The sequence below is a fragment of the Oncorhynchus keta genome, unplaced genomic scaffold, assembly GCF_023373465.1.
Source record: "Oncorhynchus keta strain PuntledgeMale-10-30-2019 unplaced genomic scaffold, Oket_V2 Un_contig_1398_pilon_pilon, whole genome shotgun sequence".
Classification (NCBI taxonomy): Eukaryota; Metazoa; Chordata; class Actinopteri; order Salmoniformes; family Salmonidae; genus Oncorhynchus; species Oncorhynchus keta.
In genome coordinates this window covers 104,237-123,393 of record NW_026278475.1, presented here as the reverse complement: position 1 = coordinate 123,393, position 19,157 = coordinate 104,237, and the positions used below count along the sequence as shown (strand labels likewise).

Here is a 19,157-nt window from a genome sequence, read left to right as displayed (position 1 = left end):
TCGTCAGAGGGACGGGCCGGTCGCAGCTTCAGAGGTGGCGTCGTCAGAGGACGGGCCGGTCGCAGCAGAGGTGGCGTCGTCAGAGGTCGCAGCTTCAGAGGTGGCGTCGTCAGAGGACGCCGGGCGGTCGCAGCTTCAGAGGTGGCGTCGTCAGAGGACGGGCCGGTCGCAGCTCAGAGGTCGGCGGGCCGGTCGCAGCGTCAGAGGTGGCGTCGTCAGAGGACGGGCCGGTCGCAGCTTCAGAGGTGGCGTCGTCAGAGGACGGGCCGCAGCTTCAGAGGTGGCGTCGTCAGAGGACGGGCGGTCGCAGCTTCAGAGGTGGCGTCGTCAGAGGACGGGCGGGCGGGCGTCGCAGCTTCAGAGAGTGCTTCAGTGGCGTCGTCAGAGGACGGGCGCAGCTTCAGAGGTGGCGTCGTCAGCTTCAGAGGTGGCGTCGTCAGAGGACGGGCCGGTGGCGTCGTCAGCGTCGCAGCGTCAGTGGCGTCGTCAGAGGACATGCGCCTCAGCTTCTCCTCAGAGGACAGGGCATAATTTGCCAGAGAAATACCATGGTTTGGAGAAGCTTGGGATTCTACTTCATTGGTCTCTAAATACTCTTGAGAGAAAACAAAAGGAACAGTTGGGTATTCTACAGCAACACATCTGTTCTACACGGTCTAGGCCAAATTGCTAATCGAATTTTGAGCAACATGAACCCAACAGGTTTCAAAGTATACGTTTCAGGCCGTACCTTCTCTGGCTTGTTTAGCGTTAGACCCTATGGATCGGAGCAAGGCCAGGGCATGCACAATGGAGACGTCATTTGATGACAGCTCTGAAAAATTTAGGTTAAGGTACACAAGCAAAAGGTTTGACAGCATTATTTAGACCGAGTTACTCTATGCTGTTGAATGAGTGTCAAACACAGCAGCACCATAGACAGTGACAAAGAACATAGCTAGAAGGGTTGTGGAAATAAACAATTACCTCCAAGTCTCCTCTGCAGAGAGACTTGATCTTGCTTCTGGGACTTTCCAACAGGGTAACAAGAAACTGAGGAGAAAGTGTTGACAGAAGTTGAGTTCGCACAAAATAGCTACATATATTAATAGCAGTGAAGAATAAAAGATGACCAACGCGGAAGATACAGACAGTCAAATATTAATACCCAACTTATAAAGTTAAGCATATTTACCAAACAAATCCCTTAAACATTAGTGAACCAACCTTTGACAACCCCCACAGTCATCACAACGAGCAGCAATTCTCTCACACCTCCCATGATCATGAAAATAATCTGTGTTATCAACAGGTAATGTCTTCCCATGGCCTGTATGAGGCTTATATAGGCCACTAATGACCGTTTACCTGACAAACATGGCTTAACGATCAATTAACAAGCTTGATTGAGTTGTTACGTTCAGATAGAAATAGACCATGTAGAACATATGTTGATTCTTATCAAGTTGGTGGGCAGGCAATCTTTTCTACTCCATATATTGCATTTATATCTGTAATGATTAACCCTAATGGTCTCAGATCAGCAGTAGAAAGAAGTAGGCCTAATTATTTTAGGTGTAATCTTCAAAGATATTAGGGGAAATAAACACTGTACCCAAATCCACGTTTTACAATGCTCCTGGGAAATGGGTAGGCCTCCACCTATAGTCCTTCACAGTTTTACAGGTGTGATATATTTATTTATTTACATAGATCACATACATAAATAAATATGTTAGCTGTAGGTAGCGTTGAGATCAAATTCCCATATTCTATTGCTACTAAACATATATCATGTTTTCCTCATTTGCTCTGTAGGAGGTTCGTCATATGAAGGACATTCAAGTGGATGTGACCCCGAACCTGCAATAGGGGCTCAGTGAGGTGACAGACATCCTGTAATGGATCTCCAGCTAGTGTCTGAGGACCTGGAGAAGGCTGTGTCTACAGCTGTGGGGCAGGACAAGTATGGTAACCTAACCTCACTGTATGAAGGATTTTATTGTTATGGATAGTCATCTCTAATCTGTTCAAATATCACTGTTGTTGATAACACACATTACCAAAATGATTCACACTTGTCTTCCTATTTCCACATAATCTGTCATGGTTCCCCACCCCAACAGGGCATAAAACCAACCTCTCTTTATTGCTACTGCTAATACACCCAAATCCAACAGCGTTTGAGTATCTTTTTGCTTTTCTTCTAACCCTGAATGGCAACATTTTATCCTAGTACACAAGCATGTCACTTTATCCATCCACACCCACTCTACTGCCGCATGGCCACTGCGGCTGAGACTTTCACCCTCTCGTTACAGGTATAGCAGGTAACCAACCCCACCCGGGTCTTACCCCCTAGGACTTACCCTTTGCTACCGGCTACCACCGGTCGTAATACAATGGGACTACTGAATAAGCTCAGGCTTTCTAGGTTCGTACCCTATAATTGGTTCAGCCTACGACTCTCATCTCCCCAAGATGTCAGAATTAGTGATAGCGGGTGTAGGAACTGTGCCGACCTTGTTTCTGTTTCACTGATTCGGAATCTCTAGTTCGACTGCAAATCGCGGTGAACCCTGCTCGCAGTGCCAACTGTTAGGTTCTAATTCTCAGAGTAAAAACTCGACGGACACTATGAATGCTTGAACCAAGTGTATTCTTCCCAGAGGGTCAAGACAGCTGCATTAGACAAAAAACATATTCACACAAGCACTGATATTTAATCCTCTCTCCTATGCAGAGTCTCCTCCTACACCTCTAAACAACCAATGCATCTCTGTTGCTAGACATAACCTTAGTGATATCTGTTCTTCCTCACTTCATCTGACCTGACCGCTACCTCAAAGTGCTCACTCCTCCCCAACTCAAGGCTGACATGGTGATTGGTACCAGACTTTGTCTCTTCTCATCCCAGAGGATCCCACCCATAGGATGCCTGATGGCTAACAATAACATATCCTGACATAATGTAAACGTTATACATTAAGCTCTCTCCCTCAGTGACATGAATTAGTATATTTCATATTCTCAGAACCCAACAGTAGGCTTTAAGGTGTGGCTGCATGTTTGTCGTGGACCCATCGTCACTCTTGATGTTCTTTTTCCAAGTCTGAACAGGCCGTTCTTCTCTTTCCTCAACTAATTGAAACGTCAGGGACAGACATCCTGAACGACTCTGATGTCAGACCTCCCATCAGCCCTCTACACCTCGCTGTGAGTAAAGCCTACCTGCTCCTGTAGTGGTCTCCATATGACAAATGGCACCCTATTCCCTATTTAGTACACTACGTTTGACCAGATCCTTATAGGCCCTGATCAAAAGTAGTTCACTACATAGGGAATAGGGTGCTATCTGGGATGCAAACATGGTGTAGATTTTCCACAGGAAGTTGACTGTCCAGACAGACTCACACACCATATTCCGATCTATTCCTGATTAGTGTAAAATACATGCATATTGTACTCAGTAATGATGAGGATGATTTCCTTATTTTGCCATTTGGGTTAATCAACCTCAGAGGAGAAGTAGAGTGTTTGTTTCTCAATCCCACGCTTGGCAGGAACCTCCGATGTTGATGCTGGGCGGGAGCAAAAATGGGCTCCCGATTGAAAGACTCTGGTCTACTTTAGAGGTCTAGCACTGTATTTCTGTTCAGGCGTACCACGGGTCTACTCTAGGACATTGATTATATTAAGAGTGAATATCTATTCAGGCGTACCACAGTCACCACCATGCTATGGAGGTCCTGGTTCAGTCTCTGCTGGATCTAGACGTGAGGGACAGCCAGGGGCGCACCCCTCTGGACCTGGCTGCCTTAAAAAGCCATGTGGAGTGTGTTGACGTCCTCATCAACCAGGAAGCCTCCATCCTGGTTAAAGACTTCACTCTGAAGAGGACCCCCATCCACGCTGCAGGTAGACATAAGGATATCACATAGAGCTTCTGTAATTAAAAAGTTTTCCTGACCAAGATGGCCATTTGTTTGGTCATGTTGCTAGGACGACAATGTCCACTCTAGGGATGTTACATGGTATCGTGTGAAAATGCCCACGAGACACTGATCTAAGGTCATTATTTGTCATGTTCTCCACTAATGATTGAGGATCTAGGGAGGGTAAGCTGATCCTAGATCAGTGCACAGGGGAGATTTCTATCCAGAGCCAGGTACACAGCGAGCAGGTGACAGGCTTGGAGGGCCTCAGCCCCAAAATTCTTTATTATCTGCTGTGTTAACATCATGAGGATGTCATCTACCAACACCACTGTTCTTGAAATCTGTCTGTTCATGTGAAGGTTATAGTCGTCCAGCAATCTGCTCATATCCTCTCTGTTTATCCTCTGTTTATTACAGCCTGGTTATTACCCGTTTGTAATATGACCTGTTGTCTTGTGTATCAGAATCCCTCAAATCAAATCAAATCAAATTGTATTTGTCACATACACATGGTTAGCAGATGTTAATGCGAGTGTAACGAAATGCTTGTGCTTCTAGTTCCGACAATGCAGTAATAACCCAACAAGTAATCTAACTAACAATTCCAAAACTACTGCCTTATACACACACAAGTGTAGGGGGATAAAGAATATGTACATAAAGATATATGAATGAGTGATGGTACAGAGCGGCATAGGCAAGATACAGTAGATGGTATCGAGTACAGTATATACATATGAGATGAGTATGTAAACAAAGTGGCATAGTTAAAGTGGCTCGTGATACATGTATTACATAAAGATGCAGTAGATGATATAGAGTACAGTATATACGTATACATATGAGATGAATAATGTAGGGTATGTAAACATTATATTAGGTAGCATTGTTTAAAGTGGCAAGTGATATATTTTACAGCATTTCCCATTATTAAAGTGGCTGGAGTTGAGTCAGTGTGTTGGCAGCAGCCACTCAATGTTAGTGGTGGCTGTTTAACAGTCTGATGGCCTTGAGATAGAAGCTGTTTTTCAGTCTCTCGGTCCCAGCTTTGATGCACCTGTACTGACCTCGCCTTCTGGATGAAAGCGGGGTGAACAGGCAGTGGCTCGGGTGGTTGTTGTCCTTGATGATCTTTATGGCCTTCCTGTAACATCGGGTGGTGTAGGTGTCCTGGAGGGCAGGTAGTTTGCCCCGGTGATGCGTTGTGCAGACCTCACTACCCTCTGGAGAGCCTTACGGTTGTGGGCGGAGCAGTTGCCGTACCAGGCGGTGATACAGCCCGCCAGGATGCTCTCGATTGTGCATCTGTAGAAGTTTGTGAGTGCTTTTGGTGACTAGACAAATTTCTTCAGCCTCCTGAGGTTGAAGAGGCGCTGCTGCGCCTTCTTCACGATGCTGTCTGTGTGGGTGGACCGATTCAGTTTGTCTGTGATGTGTATGCCGAGGAACTTAAAACTGCTACCCTCTCCACTACTTTTCCATCGATGTGGATAGGGGGGTGTTCCCTCTGCTGTTTCCTGAAGTCCACAATCATCTCCTTAGTTTTGTTGACGTTGAGTGTGAGGTTATTTTCCTGACACCACACACCTCCTCCCTGTAGGCCGTCTCGTCATTGTTGGTAATCAAGCCTACCACTGTTGTGTCGTCCGCAAACTTGATGATTGAGTTGGAGCGTGCGTGGCCACGCAGTCGTGGGTGAACAGGGAGTACAGGAGAGGGCTCAGAAGGCTGTTGTGGGATCTCCTACCCTCACCACCTGCCCAGTCAGTGTCCAGTACCCAGTTGCCCGGGGTCGAGACCCAGGGTCTCATCAGCTTGGAGGGTACTATGGTGTTAAATGCCGAGCTGTAGTCGATGAACAGCATTCCCTTCCTCCTAGGTGGTGACGGGTCACGAGGAGTGCAGCACAGCGCCAGCTTCCTGGTTCGGGAAGGTAAGGGGCGGAGCCATGTCCACCTGGTGGCGGCGTCCGGACACATCGGGGTGCTGGGGTGGCTCCTACACACCGCCCAGTCAGTGTGGACCCTCCCCGTCAACACAGACAACCAGGGCTACACGCCACTACACTGGGCCTGCTACAACGGTACTAACTGGACAGAGGGACAGCGAAGTGGGCCAGAGGCCACAAACAAATACACACATAAACATAGCGTGGCTTAAATTACCACAGCCAGCTTCGGGAGGGCACGAACCAAGCCATCCGCACAGGAACCTTAAGAGTCCCTCAGACAGCGAGAGATAAGAGGGAGGGATAGGGGGAGGCACAACAGGCCCACACTCATCCTCTCGTAACCACCAGGTTCCCTTCCAGCAGATACTGGACTTCAGAGGAACTGCTGCTGCTATACCCCATCTTTACCTTTACCCACAAAGGTCCTAAACGGTAGAAAGTGTCCGGCCAACAGACCGACGCACACCTTATGACGGCAATAACCTGTAGTCCAAGGGGATAGTAGCACTTCACTGAGAGCAAAACAGACAGGGACCAAAAGATGTGGAAGAAGCATTTTCAAAACCTGTTTTGACTGTAGAAATTGGGTGTTTGTGTTGAGAAAAGACAGGAGTGATATTTCATTTAAGTTTCATGAGAGTGATTGTCATGTTTATCCGCACACTAAGACAGAACGCACCTAGCCTCTTGTCTGTAATCCATGTGGGAGGAGGGAAAATCATACATTTTGTATGAACAAATATTTTAGTAGTAATTGTAAAGATTTAATGCATCCCAAAAGGAACCCTATACTGAATAGTACACTACTGTTGAACAGGGTCCATAGGGTTCTGGTCAAAAGCAGTGCCATTTAGGATACTGGTATGTGAGCAACAGGACTTTTTGAAGGGACATATTACATTTGCGTTATTAAACCTACCTGTCCTTTGGCCTCTAGAAAGTATTTTAGAAAGTAAATTATTAATTAATGTATTCTTTCTTGTGATATATAACTTCTTCAAAAAATGAAACCTCTCAATCATTGTTTGTGATTGAATGTTCATATCCCCGTTTTTGTCTCTTTTTGAAAATAATTTTAACTGGAAATATGTGCAATACATTTGCTATGTTCACCAAATCAGCAACAAGAGATTCACAGGTTCACAGGTTTTTCGTGTCATTATCATTCTTTTAAACGGATGAAACTAGCATGTACATATGAAATGGTGACTGAATTCGAAACTCCCATGAATTCTTTCAGTATCTGAAGTTTGCTGTATATTTTATGAGTAATAAATGTTATTTAATGATGAACTCTGGGTTATCGGTGTGGGTTATGTATTTTATTTTATTTTGCATTGCGTCCACAACATTAGATTTTTAAGGGCAATAGTAGCCTACATTTGTGTACAACTCGCAGGATTTCCATGCGTGAGCTTTCAACCGCTCAGGGCGTTGCATCAGCACGAGATTGGAAGTGCGTCAAATCTGTACAGCATTGTTACGTCATCACTGATAAACGTTGAAACTGATGAGAAACCGCGGGAGCAGTTCAGTCTGATTCTCGATAGTCCTGGAGGAGCGTTCATTTTGGCAAGGAAATGTGCTGATTTTGCAAGGATGTGGAGAAGAAAGAGTTCAAGGTAGGCATGTTATTTAATTAATAAGGCCCAAGCGGTTGTGGTATATGGTCAATATACCACGGCTAAGGGCTGTTCTTACAACCCGAAGTGCTAGGACACAGCCCTTAGCCATGGTATATTGGCCATATATCACGAATCCCCGAGGTGCCTTATTGCTATTATAATCTGGTTACCAATGTAACGGATGTGAAACGGCTGGCTTAGTTAGCGGTGTGCGCTAAATAGCGTTTCAATCGGTTACGTCACTTGCTCTGAGACCTTGAAGTAGTAGTTCCCCTTGCTCTGCAAGGGCCAGTTTATAATGGAGCGATGGGTAACGGATGCTATTAGGGTGACTGTTGTTAAATATTGTTAAATAAATGAAATGATGTAATATCAAACCTCAAAGTCGGTATGGGCGAGGGGACGGTTTAAAATTATACTGTTACTTACACCAACATAATTAGAGCAGTAAAAAATACATGTTTTGTCATACCCATGGTATACAGTCTGATATACCACGGCTTTCAGCCAATCAGCATTCAGGTCTCGTTCCACCCAGTTTATAATTATTTTGAAATCCCCATTTATATTAATTACTGTGGATATTGTTAAATAAATATTGTTAAATAAATGAAATTATGTGCTGCTATTCATTCTGTAATATCAAACCTCAAAGTCAATGGCCGGGGAGTCATGAGAGTTGGCTAAAGGTACAGTAGAATCTGTTGTGGGTCAAATGGGGGGGTCTATGGTCAAAGGCTTATGACACCACCTTCATTCACATTTACGTCCTAAATGGCACCCTATTCCCTATGTAGGCTAGTGCACTACTTTTGACTAAGATCCATACACTGGTTGGCTGGCTGGTCTTGAAAAACATGCGCGCGCTCTCATCAATGGCCGGAATGCCTGTATCTTGTTATGACTCAACCTCAGCTAGCAAGTGCTCATTATGCAAATGTATTTGTTTGCAATGAACATTTAGAGACTAAATATAGTTTACATGTTGTCAACGTTCTAAGCGAACCCTGTCTATTTACTTTGTCTATTTTACCCAGTTACATGCCAGTTTTGTTGCTAAACAACCAACCAGTCTTTTCAGCCCCACGGTGGAGGTGTCATAATACCCATAAAACCTTGCGGTCAAACAGAGAGGGAAGGGAAATGGTTCCAATCGTTTTTCCACCATTCATTTTTCCCATAGGCGATTTCAGAAATGCATAAAATAAGGGCTGTGTTTCATGTAGGCTTACCCTGGTGTGCCATTTTTAGAACCATGTAAATCTCTCACGGACAAGGTGACTTTTAGCAATACATTTGGCTCTATTTACTCTCAGATTCTAAATGTGTAATTAGCATCAAAGTAGACATGCAAAACTACAAATCCCTGCAAGCTCCTAAACGTCATTTCTAGCTGACACCTTTGCTAACAGGTTTTGTGTCAATTTAAAACTTGCACTAAACAGTTCACAGAATTGGCCATTTAAAGAAATGTAGCCAATTTATTAATTACTACATTTAGCTAACATTAGATAGTTAATTAATCAAGAGATTCATTTGTAGTTCTTTATGATAGCCACATTAGCAGATAATTAGCATTTCATTTTTGGGGGGTAAATACAGGTGAATATATTGATAAAAGTCACCTTGTCCTAGAGAGATTTACAGTTATCAAAATGTCACACCAGGGTAAGCCTACCTGAAACACAGCCCTTATTTTAAGTGTTTCTAAAAATCCACTATGGGAAAAGTGTATGGTGTAAAAACGATTGGAACCATTTCCCTGTTTGACTACTATGTTTTATGGGGATTATGACTAATTCCTGTGGCACTCTATAGGGCTCCGGCCAAAATAAGTGCATTATATTGGAAATAGGGTGCTATTTCGGACACAAGCATAGATATGATGCATTATGATGTGACTAGAAATATAATCACTAGAAAGGATAGAGCCTCTGATCACGGCAATTTGACTGGTAAACTGAACTGTACTGTACCAACCTGACATGATGTTCTGGTGATTCTATTTCTATGCATATGATTGATGCATTATGATGTGACAATGTTGGGTTAATGGTGCTTTCAAGGCAAGTGATCTTGGTCAAATCATGACTTCCATGATCTTTAGGTCGGAAATTTGGAGCTCTAAAGAGTTGCCAGAGTTTTTGTCATTTTTTTGTGATATCCAATTGGTAGTTACGATCTAGTTTCATCGCTGCGACTTCTCAAAGGTCGAGTCAGGAGTCCTCTGAAACATGACCCGCCAAGCCGTGCTGCTTCTGACTTGGAAATCCAAGTTGGATGACTGTTGAAAACTATTTTTCCATGTCTGAGTTTTTTTTTCTTTTTCGGTTGTCTTGAACGCTCTGAAGTCGGAAGTCAGTTGTTTTCAACACGGCTAAAGGCGACACAGTAGGTGACATCTAAACATGACTTTGTGCTTGCTGTCTTTCAGGAGTCAGAGGTCAGTGGGAATGACCTCACCCTCATAGACCTGGATGACCCCATCAATGACGGTGATGTTATGAAGGAAGAAGAAGACAGGTAAAGTGATTTACACTAATGACACATTTGTGACTGGTTACAGGATCACATAGGCCTACAGATACAGATTATGTAGTAGGTCAAAGGTCACCGCCTACGGAGAGGTAGGCCCAGAGCCATGTATTTAGAGAGATGGGACATCTATCTGCATTATGTTGCATTTACATCAATATGTATACATTACATGACACAGTATAATCAAAGATATCCATATGAGAGCTGGCTCTCCATGCGCAATATTGACATTTTAAACACTAATATGTACCTGAACATCTATTTTATAATTGACTTATAATGAAAGGGTAAATGAAAGGCTCAAAGGCGCTGCTAACATGGAGTCCTTTCTAAAAGTTTGCCAAATTCTCTAAATATATAACTCTGGATAGGCTGAGTCATCTCAGAGTATTGGAACCATAGAATTCCAGTGATTCTATCCTAATTCTATAATGAGTCATTCTACTTCTATGATTCTACTTCTATAATTGGAACACATCCTCACACTCACATTATCAAGTGACCTTAGAGAGATTCCTTTTTCTGTATCTAGATCAGATAAAGATCACAGAGAGGTTGAGAGACAGACCAAGTTGGAAGAGGCTGTTCTAGAGACAGATATCCCAACTCTGTCACTAGAGGCTGATGGAGAGATTGAGATGCAGGAGGCTGATCTGAAGACAGATGGCACATCTCAGTCACAGAAGGTTGAAGGAGAGATTGAGTTGGACGATGCTGTTGCCATCCCATCGCAGTCACAGGAGGTATGATGCATTGCGTTTTAATGACGCAGTGAAGATTAAAATGACAAATTAATTGTCCAAGCTTGAGCTAGTAAAGGTCTTCTAATCTAGGAGGCCAAAGGAGAGAGTGAGTTGAATCGGGTTGATCTGAAGAGTTCCACATCAACTCTGACACTGGAGGCCAAAGGAGAGAGTGAGTTGAATCGGGTTGATCTGAAGAGTTCCACATCAACTCTGACACTGGAGGTCGAAGGAGAGAGTGAGTTGAATCAGGTTGATCTGAAGAGTTCCACATCAACTCTGACACTGGAGGTCGAAGGAGAGAGTGTGATGCAGGAGAGTGATGATGTAGAAACAGCCGGGCCATCTCAATCCCAGGAGACTGAACGAGTGGCAAAGGTAAATGCTTCCAGATAACAGTGTGTGTTGTGTACATGTCTGTTTGTGCAGGCAGACAGTAGTTCGTAAACAGACATTGCGTTAACAGTGCTATGGCGAATTTGATTGAATTCCAGCCTAAGTCTGCTTTCTGTCGTCCCCATCAGGCTGCAGTGGTGACCTTCACTACCATGACCCGCAAGGCTGCAACCTCCCAGACCAGCCTCACCCTCAGCAGGGGAAAGAGAAGCTACCCAGACCTACACACCTTTGTGCAGGACATGAAGGATGGGTTAGTTGCTCTTTGGTTCCCCATGCATCCCCTAGATATGTTCCCTATTAGAGCCTTGGTCAACAATAGTTCTGTATTTAAGGAATAGGGGCCATTTGGGACGTACCCATAGGGACAATCTCAATTGCATTCTCCTCGAGCCCTCTCTTCTCGCCTCCTTCTCAAACCCATTGGATGAGAAAGCCCTCCCTTTTGACCATCTCGTCCAATGGGTTTTGAGAAGGAGGTGAGGTGTCTCGGGAAATACAAGGGACTCAACTGACCAATCAGGGATGTTTGGATGTGGCCTACTTCCGTAGAGGTCCATCCATAACGTAATCTAAGAGAATAGAGGGAATATCATGTGGTTTATTTGTGTACCTTTTTTTCTTTACTTTTCAGCCATTGGAATCTGCTGAGTGAGAATATGCGTGCCGGGGTGAGTTATAGTCACTTCTAAAGTAGTTCATGTTGGTAAGATGGACCAAACATTCCAAACTCTTATTGGTGGAAATCGTGCAGGACCTTTAATTCAGAGGTTCCCAAACTTTTTTACTCAGGCCCCCTTTCCAGCATTGTGGAACATCCTGAACCACTGCTTTAATTGACTAGCTTGAGTAAACACATGGTGCAGCAGTGCAGCTCCGTTAACAAACTAACTCTGTATGGTCTTTTACCATTTCAGATGAGCAGAGATGAGTTTAGTGCTAGGTGCATGGATATTACAAATTGGGTGATGGAGTCTACATCCACTGTGGTCGTTCCTGCCCTTGACCTCACCATGCAGATCAGGCACTCTGATTCGTCAAGCTCTTCTGGATCAGGAAGTAATGAGGCTAGAGAAGTGACCTCTCTTGGCCGCAGCGTCAGATTCAGCTTTCGTGGTGGACCCAGTAGACGCACCAGTTCAAGAACTACTTGCAGCACACAAACTCCCACGCCTTTCCCCTCCTCTCACAGGTACCTACCCCCTCCTCTCACAGGTACCTACCCCTATCCCCTCCTCTCACAGGTACCTACCCCTATCCCCTCCTCTCACAGGTACTTACCCCTATCCCCTCCTCCCTCATAGGTACTTACTTACCCCTTTCCCCTCCTCTTCTTGTAGGTCTTTCTAAAAACATTATTCCCATGTCCCTTGTTATAAGTACAAATATCCATTCCAGATCCACCTAGAGAGAAATTACTACTTAGGTACTTCCAAATTCTTGGATCATATTTTGTATTTTGTTATCATGTACTATTAATTTCTGTTGTGCATTCTGCAGTTCCATGACCTCTTTGCTGAGTGATGACGAAGAGCGATATGTCTCCTCACCTGAGGGTGGTGATAGAGAGATGAGACACAGACCCCACTCGGCACCACTGAGTTCTGTGTTTGGAATCTCTGAGGATTCTGTCTTCAACATGGTCCAGAGAGGCCAGTCGCAGAGTGACATCGTACTGTCGTCCAGTTGGAGTAGACGGGAGAAATACAGACCTGTCAAAATACCAACGGACACCAGGTTTATGATGGGTATTGTAGAGTTGGTAATGAACCTTCTCAACTCTAGATTGGCTGAGCTAATGCGAAGTTTCAGTCAGGGAACTCTAGGTCCGCTGTCTGGTAGTATCTCAGCAAGTCAGCAGTTTGCCCAAGAAATGCTAAGCATGGTGTCTACTAAGATGTATTCCCATGCCATAGAGCATATTGCGCACGGCCACAAGTCTCCCCTTGAGTTAGAGAGGGAGCTTGAGGTCATATTGGGTCCCCTGGCTGGACAGGTTATAGTCATCATCATAGATAGCATCTTTAAGGCTAAAGCCAACGGAGGAAACAAGGGACGAGCGACCAGCCCCTTGACCTATTTTCTCACTGCCATTTCGGCAGAAATACAAAGCTTAGTTGTTCAGAGATCGGCGAGCAGACCGTCCACCAGACTGTCCAACAACGACCCACTGCTGAACATTTCCAAGTCAAAGGTCTTAAGATCAGTTCTGCTCAAAATGGCAGAACTCTTTGGCCAAGGTCCAAGTGAAACCTGTCTAGTTCCACCAGTCCAGAGTCAGTCCGACAACTCTGTTTGCGACTGGACTCTGAATTCAGGCACCGTTCATCCAAGTCAATTTCTGTCCCACAACAGAATGACAGAAGTGTCATCCGATGTTGTGGATCTTGTACTTGAGGTTTTTGGGATAACAGGATTTTTGGATAGCGTGAGCCCGTCAAGGCCACAGAGTGCCTGCTCCTACAACTCAGCTAGTGGAGCAATAGATATGAGAGCTCTTGCTGGGGACTTGGTCAGACAGGTGTCTGTCAAACTCAGACCCTTTGTCTCTGAGAGTCAACTCTCCACCATGTCCATGACAGATCTGTCATCATCTATTTCTGACTCCACCTTGAAGCAGTTGTGTTGTAGCTCTGCTGTTGCTGCAGCAACTGTCTGTCAAGCAATCAAAATGGAGCTCGAGAATCAGATACCTACAAACCTGTCAGCCAGAGACCTACTATCGTCTCTGGTAGAGAGCATTGAGGACATGGATATTTCTGACATCCTCCAGGGCCCGTCGGCCATTTTGGAGGAGGCTGCTATGATTAAGCACCCAGAGATGTCCACCTCCACAATATACAGGTCTCTGCTTCTCGACTCATCTCTCGCCTCCTCTAACATGGTCACTGAGAGCATTATCTTCAACAGCCCACGCCCATCAGAGGAGAATGTGAATATTCAGAATGTGCTCCCTGTTGATAAAGTTGACATCCTCCATGGTCAACCAGTGGAGGGGTATATCGTCAAAGCTGAGCAATGCATCACTCAGGTCATTCAGGATGCAGCTGTGACATATACTGGCGTGCTGGATAAAACCGACACTTGTGGGAAACTGTCGGAAGTTCTGTCTGTCTGCGTTTCTGCAGAGAATATTGAGGATGCATCCTCTGATCTATTTGGTGGAATTATTTCTGACCTGCATGAGGTATCTGAGGTCTATAAGACCTCCATGCGTACAAAATCAGGTCGCAAAATGTTCTGGATGGAAGTGAGTTCAGGTTCCCAGAAGATTTATACCAAAACCCTGGACAAACTGAGGAAGCTTTTCACCTCTCACCTTCTCACTGAGGGAAAAAATACTCCTGTGCAAATTGAGTTCTATGACACTGGACTACTTGTAACTGAGACCACTGTGGAGGTATCTCCTGTACAGAAGACAGACAGTAATACCTCTTCAATGTCCTCAGCCCACCAGCTCACCCTCGACACCTGCACTAAAGGGGTCATCAAACAGGTGATCTCGGTGCTGAGGGTGGAGACTTCAAAGGAAGTCAAATGCGAGAGCATGTCAAATGCATCCTTCGACTTCAACCAGAAGTTGGACTCTATAATTTCGAAATTGGAGAGCCTCACCATTTCGAGTGATGTGACGTCAGCCAAGATTGCCACGCTCACGCGATCTCGTAGTGCAGCCAGCAGAACCTCTAACATTTCCATCCAGAGCTTTCACAGTGCTGAGTTCCGAGCTACGGCCAAACAGATTGTGCGTGAGGCCATTCTCAGAGCTGCTAGCGAAGCCAACTGTTCTTTGCCACAGAGCATGCCTAGCAGCACCTTCTCACACCATGTGGTTTCTACAACTGAAGATATAGTGAATATGATCATGCAAGACCTTGAAAGTCTATCCCAGTACACAGTGGCGGACGCAGACTCCTTCCCACTAGGAGAGAAAAGGCTGCAGTCCCAGCTCAATCCCAGAGTTGTCTTTGACACCTTATTGGATGCTGCTCAAACCATGTACCACAGAGTAAAGGATAGACTGAACGTCTTTTTGTCTTTTCCACCCATGTCAGTCACCACAGCCAAAGATGTGCTGGACTCCACCCCTGTGGAGACACTCAGATGCTCAAAGTCCCCCGACACTGCTCTTGTTAAGGACAGGAGCCGCCCTCCGTCTGTGAGAAGTGAGAAGCCATTTTCAAAAGTCAGTTTGACGAAAAGGTCTAAAGCCCTTGTGTCTTCGAGTGGCTCCTCCACAGACCACCATGTAATTGACACATGCAGTGAGGATGTCACTCTGAGTATGTCAGTTGTGAGCGACACCAGTTTGAAGAGAGCCTCTCCTCTCCATGGTAGTGGATTGAGTGCAAGTTGTGAACCTCTTGTGGCTCTACAAGACGGAACAGTGGCAGTCAGCCAAGAAGGCTTTAGCAAAACTGCAAAGAAGACGCTCAGCTTGATCATAAATGTGATCAAGTGCAGATTGGCCAACTCTGAGAGTTCATCTGTTGGGCAGAATGCAAGTGAGGAGTGTCTGATAGCCACTAACATGTTAGACTCTCTACTGGAGAGCCTTGACCTGTTGCCTGACATGAGTGCTGCCAATGAGATCACAAGGACAGAATGCCATACCTCTAACGCAATGGACAAGACAGGTTCACAGTCAGCGCTTGTGAGTCAACAAGAAATAAACATATCTGACACCAGTATCATAGTGAAAACTATAATGGACACATTGAAGACAGACGACCCAGAGATGACTTCAGCAGAAGAAAATCTGGATAGGCTCCTGTCAATTGAAGCCCTTCAAGATGCGTCTGGCAACCTGATCGCAAAGGTCCATGGTCTCATTCAGGAGATCACCATAAGCCGCCAGCTTCAATCCACGACTGGCCACAGAAGCCTCTCTCAACCAGCGCTGCCAAAGCCAGCACTGAGGAAGCTGTCAAAGGACGATGCGTCAGAGCTCATTTACAGCTTTGCCCAGACTTCTGTTAGCAGACTCCTGGGACAGTGTTTGGGTAGGCCTATGCCACCCACCGCTGACAGGGTTTTGGATCAGGTCATCAAGTTGATGACAGACATGGTGATGGACAGCCTGACTGATTTGTCCAAGTCTGCAATGGAGGATGGTAAGTGAAAGTACCTCTTCATCTGCATAGGACTTCATTGTAACATGATGCTCACTACATTGCATTTTATAATGTGAACTTTGCGGGTTTGCGTCCAAAATGGCACCTTCTTCCATATTTAGTGCACTACTTTTGACCAGAGCCAGACCCTATGGGCCCTGTTCAAAAGTTGTGCACTATAAAGGGAAGAGAATGGCTTTTGGGACACAGTGACTGATTTCCATTGTTGCGTCCTCTTCTCCCAGTTATTGTACCCAGGTCGGTCACACCAGCTTGCTCTTCTTACTTAGACACCAGCAATGCCGCAAGTGACATCACTCATGGTGTTGTGGCTGACCTCAATGCTACTGAGGAATTCCCTGCCAGGGGCCTTAGCCCGGCTAATGTAAAGGCTGACGGCATGGCCCACCTTCCCTCTGCCAGGGGGGAAGAGACTAAGAAGAACAGGAAGTGGCATTTCCTAACCAAAATTGTCAAGATTCCAAAGATCAGGATTAAGGTAGAGGGCTCAGTGTCTTTAGATTACCTCTGTAAGGCAGGGCTGAAATGTACCCTACAGATTCACTAAACCCCTATTGTCTCTGCAGTAGAACAATGCTGTTGTCATTGTCTTTAGGAGGTTGAGTGAGGCCGCTGTAATACAATCCTTATATACATGGGATAGAGTCAATTGCTATGTCCCAAATTGCATCCTATTCCCTATATAGTGCACTACTTTTGACCAGAGCTCTATAGGCCCTTGTCAAAAGTAGTGCCTTACGTAGCCAATAGGGTGCCATATATTTTACACAGGCTCAGTTGTCCTGATGTGTTTTGTCAACAGCTGTTCAAGACAAAAGGGGAACCGAAGAGCCACCCTGAACAGGATTCTCTGCCTACCAAACGTCTCAGAGAGACTCGTATTTCACAGGGTAAGTGATAAGCATCGATAATGTCATATTGATGTATCACCCTATGGCCAGCTTGTTAAAACGGTGACTACAGATACAGGCAGACAGACAGATACACACATTCATTTTGTGATTATGAAATATTCTTATCACAGATGCTGAGTGTGAGGTTCCATCCACTTCCCCACCCAAGGAGGACCTGACAACCACACTGGCCCCTGCTCCCCAGGAGTCCCAGTCCCGTAAACGCCCTCTCATAGTCAGGGTGTTACGAGCCATCTCCAGAGCCGTCTCCAAACCATTCAGAGAAGCTTTTGGGAAGAAGAATTAGAATTAGCCAAATGCCAGATTTTATTACTATTTTAATCAGAGCCTTTATTTAATAAAACATTGATTTGCCTGCATTGATTTCTGTCTATAGTTGTCTTACTGTTTGTGCAAGATAATGGTACTTCTAACCACATCGTCAAACGTATTTATAGTGAAGCACTTCATATTTTTTATTTGATTTAACCTTCATTTAACTAGACAAGTCAGTTAAGAACAAATTATTATTTACAATGACGGCCTACCCCGGCCAAACATGGATGTATAAGATGAACAGAGAACACTTTGTAACACTTTCTATGAAGCCCATATCTATAATGCATACACTCAAGTTTACTCATCATTGGGAAAGGTAGGCCAAACGGCCTTTACTTATCATTGGGAAAGGTAGGATGTGTTTTGGACACAATTTAAGAACAGATGCCTCCTTCCATCAGCCGTTGGCACCTTGTTCAGTATCTGTCACTTTACAGTACTGTAGTTCCTGATCTGGTTCTACTTAGTTTATGACATTCCTCCTCGTTCTTATAGGCTGGAGCAGACTTGGTTTGTCTCAAAATAAGACCGGTTTAAAATAGTTTTAGCCTGTTAAAGCAGGGTTTACCAAACTTTTCTTTTCAAGGTGAAGGGGGAGGTTCGGACAGCTAAAGGACGGTCATTTTTTTTGTTGCACTGACCACAGACGTGGTCAAATGTAAATATGACTTCTTACATGAGCCTGACAGTGCATCTCACGAAAGACAACGCTATCTCAGGCCAACATAGTTTGGAGAGCAATTGGCTATTGCTTCAAAGAGAAGACAATGAAGAGACTAATCTGTCTTTTAGTTATCAAAATTCTGAACTTAATTGAGCGAACAGTATTTTTGGCATCGGCTATATCCCCGGTGAGTGTGCATATTCACTTTTTTATCCCTGGGTCAGTGCCACTTGAAAGTCATATTGAAAAAGATTCTGCAAATCTCTTTTGTCATATAAAGTGTAGTAGAATTGCATGATAAAAAATATTTTTAAAAGGCCAATTTGTTTTCCTGTAAATAGAAACATATCTGATAAAGCCTAGCCTAGCCTTACTCCACCACACGCTGCATTGAACAGATGTTTTTTTGCGAACAGTGATTGAGTTATATTACTAGTCTAAATGATGACTATCCAATTTACTAATCACATTAGCAATAGATATCTTAGATAAGCTATCTTACATAATAGCTATCTTACATAAGTCTGTAAATGTGATGATGCATAGAATGCTTTATATGTTGTTTATGGTGAAAATTAGCTTCCCCTTAACTTGAGACTCGCGCGCCTATGAGCAAGACAGGTCTAAACACTGTTTTCCTTTGCTAATGTTTCGTCTGTCCGTCGGCTGTCAGTTATGTCGATGACTGTGTACATACAGTGGGGCAAAAAAGTATTTAGTCAGCCACCAATTGTGCAAGTTCTCCCACTTAAAAAGATGAGGCCTGTCATTTTCATCATAGGTACACTTCAACTATGACAGACAAAATGAAAAAAAAAAATCCAGAAAATCACATTGTAGGATTTTTTATGAATCTATTTGCAAATTGTGGTGGAAAATAACTATTTGGTCAATAACAAAAGTTTCTCAATACTTTGTTATATACCCTTTGTTGGCAATGACAGAGGTCAAATGTT

At 44.4% G+C, this 19,157-nt stretch overlaps 1 protein-coding gene across 3 annotated transcripts; it reads left to right on the top strand.

Moving 5' to 3' along the window:
* Positions 1-463: 463 nt before the first annotated feature.
* On the top strand, positions 464-17,582 carry LOC127918305 (uncharacterized). Of its 3 annotated transcripts, XM_052501596.1 has the most exons (13): positions 464-618; positions 1,798-1,950; positions 2,301-2,413; positions 3,091-3,195; positions 3,696-3,897; positions 5,797-7,490; positions 9,928-10,016; positions 10,564-10,774; positions 10,865-11,152; positions 11,299-11,423; positions 11,805-11,841; positions 17,108-17,195; positions 17,330-17,582. In XM_052501596.1, the coding sequence occupies exons 7-13, from the start codon at positions 9,997-9,999 to the stop codon at positions 17,503-17,505; spliced, it is 945 nt and encodes a 314-aa protein (XP_052357556.1). In that variant the 5' UTR covers positions 464-618; positions 1,798-1,950; positions 2,301-2,413; positions 3,091-3,195; positions 3,696-3,897; positions 5,797-7,490; positions 9,928-9,996; the 3' UTR covers positions 17,506-17,582. The 3 variants fall into 3 exon arrangements, 1 of the variants encoding a protein (XP_052357556.1); XR_008099742.1 differs by lacking the exons at positions 464-618; positions 1,798-1,950; positions 2,301-2,413; ... (6 more) ...; positions 11,299-11,423; positions 11,805-11,841 and adding an exon at positions 15,093-16,783 and having other exon boundaries at positions 17,330-17,391; XR_008099741.1 differs by lacking the exons at positions 464-618; positions 1,798-1,950; positions 2,301-2,413; ... (6 more) ...; positions 11,299-11,423; positions 11,805-11,841 and having other exon boundaries at positions 15,093-17,195; positions 17,330-17,391.
* The last annotated feature ends 1,575 nt before the right edge of the window (positions 17,583-19,157 follow it).

Bases quoted from the DNA above. Each gene is read 5' to 3' on its own strand.
- LOC127918305 (XM_052501596.1), top strand. From the start codon at position 9,997: ATGAAGGAAGAAGAAGACAG. The intron at 11,153-11,298 runs GTAAATGCTTCC...CGTCCCCATCAG, and splicing joins AGACTGAACGAGTGGCAAAG to GCTGCAGTGGTGACCTTCAC. The intron at 11,424-11,804 runs GTTAGTTGCTCT...TTTACTTTTCAG, and splicing joins GTGCAGGACATGAAGGATGG to CCATTGGAATCTGCTGAGTG.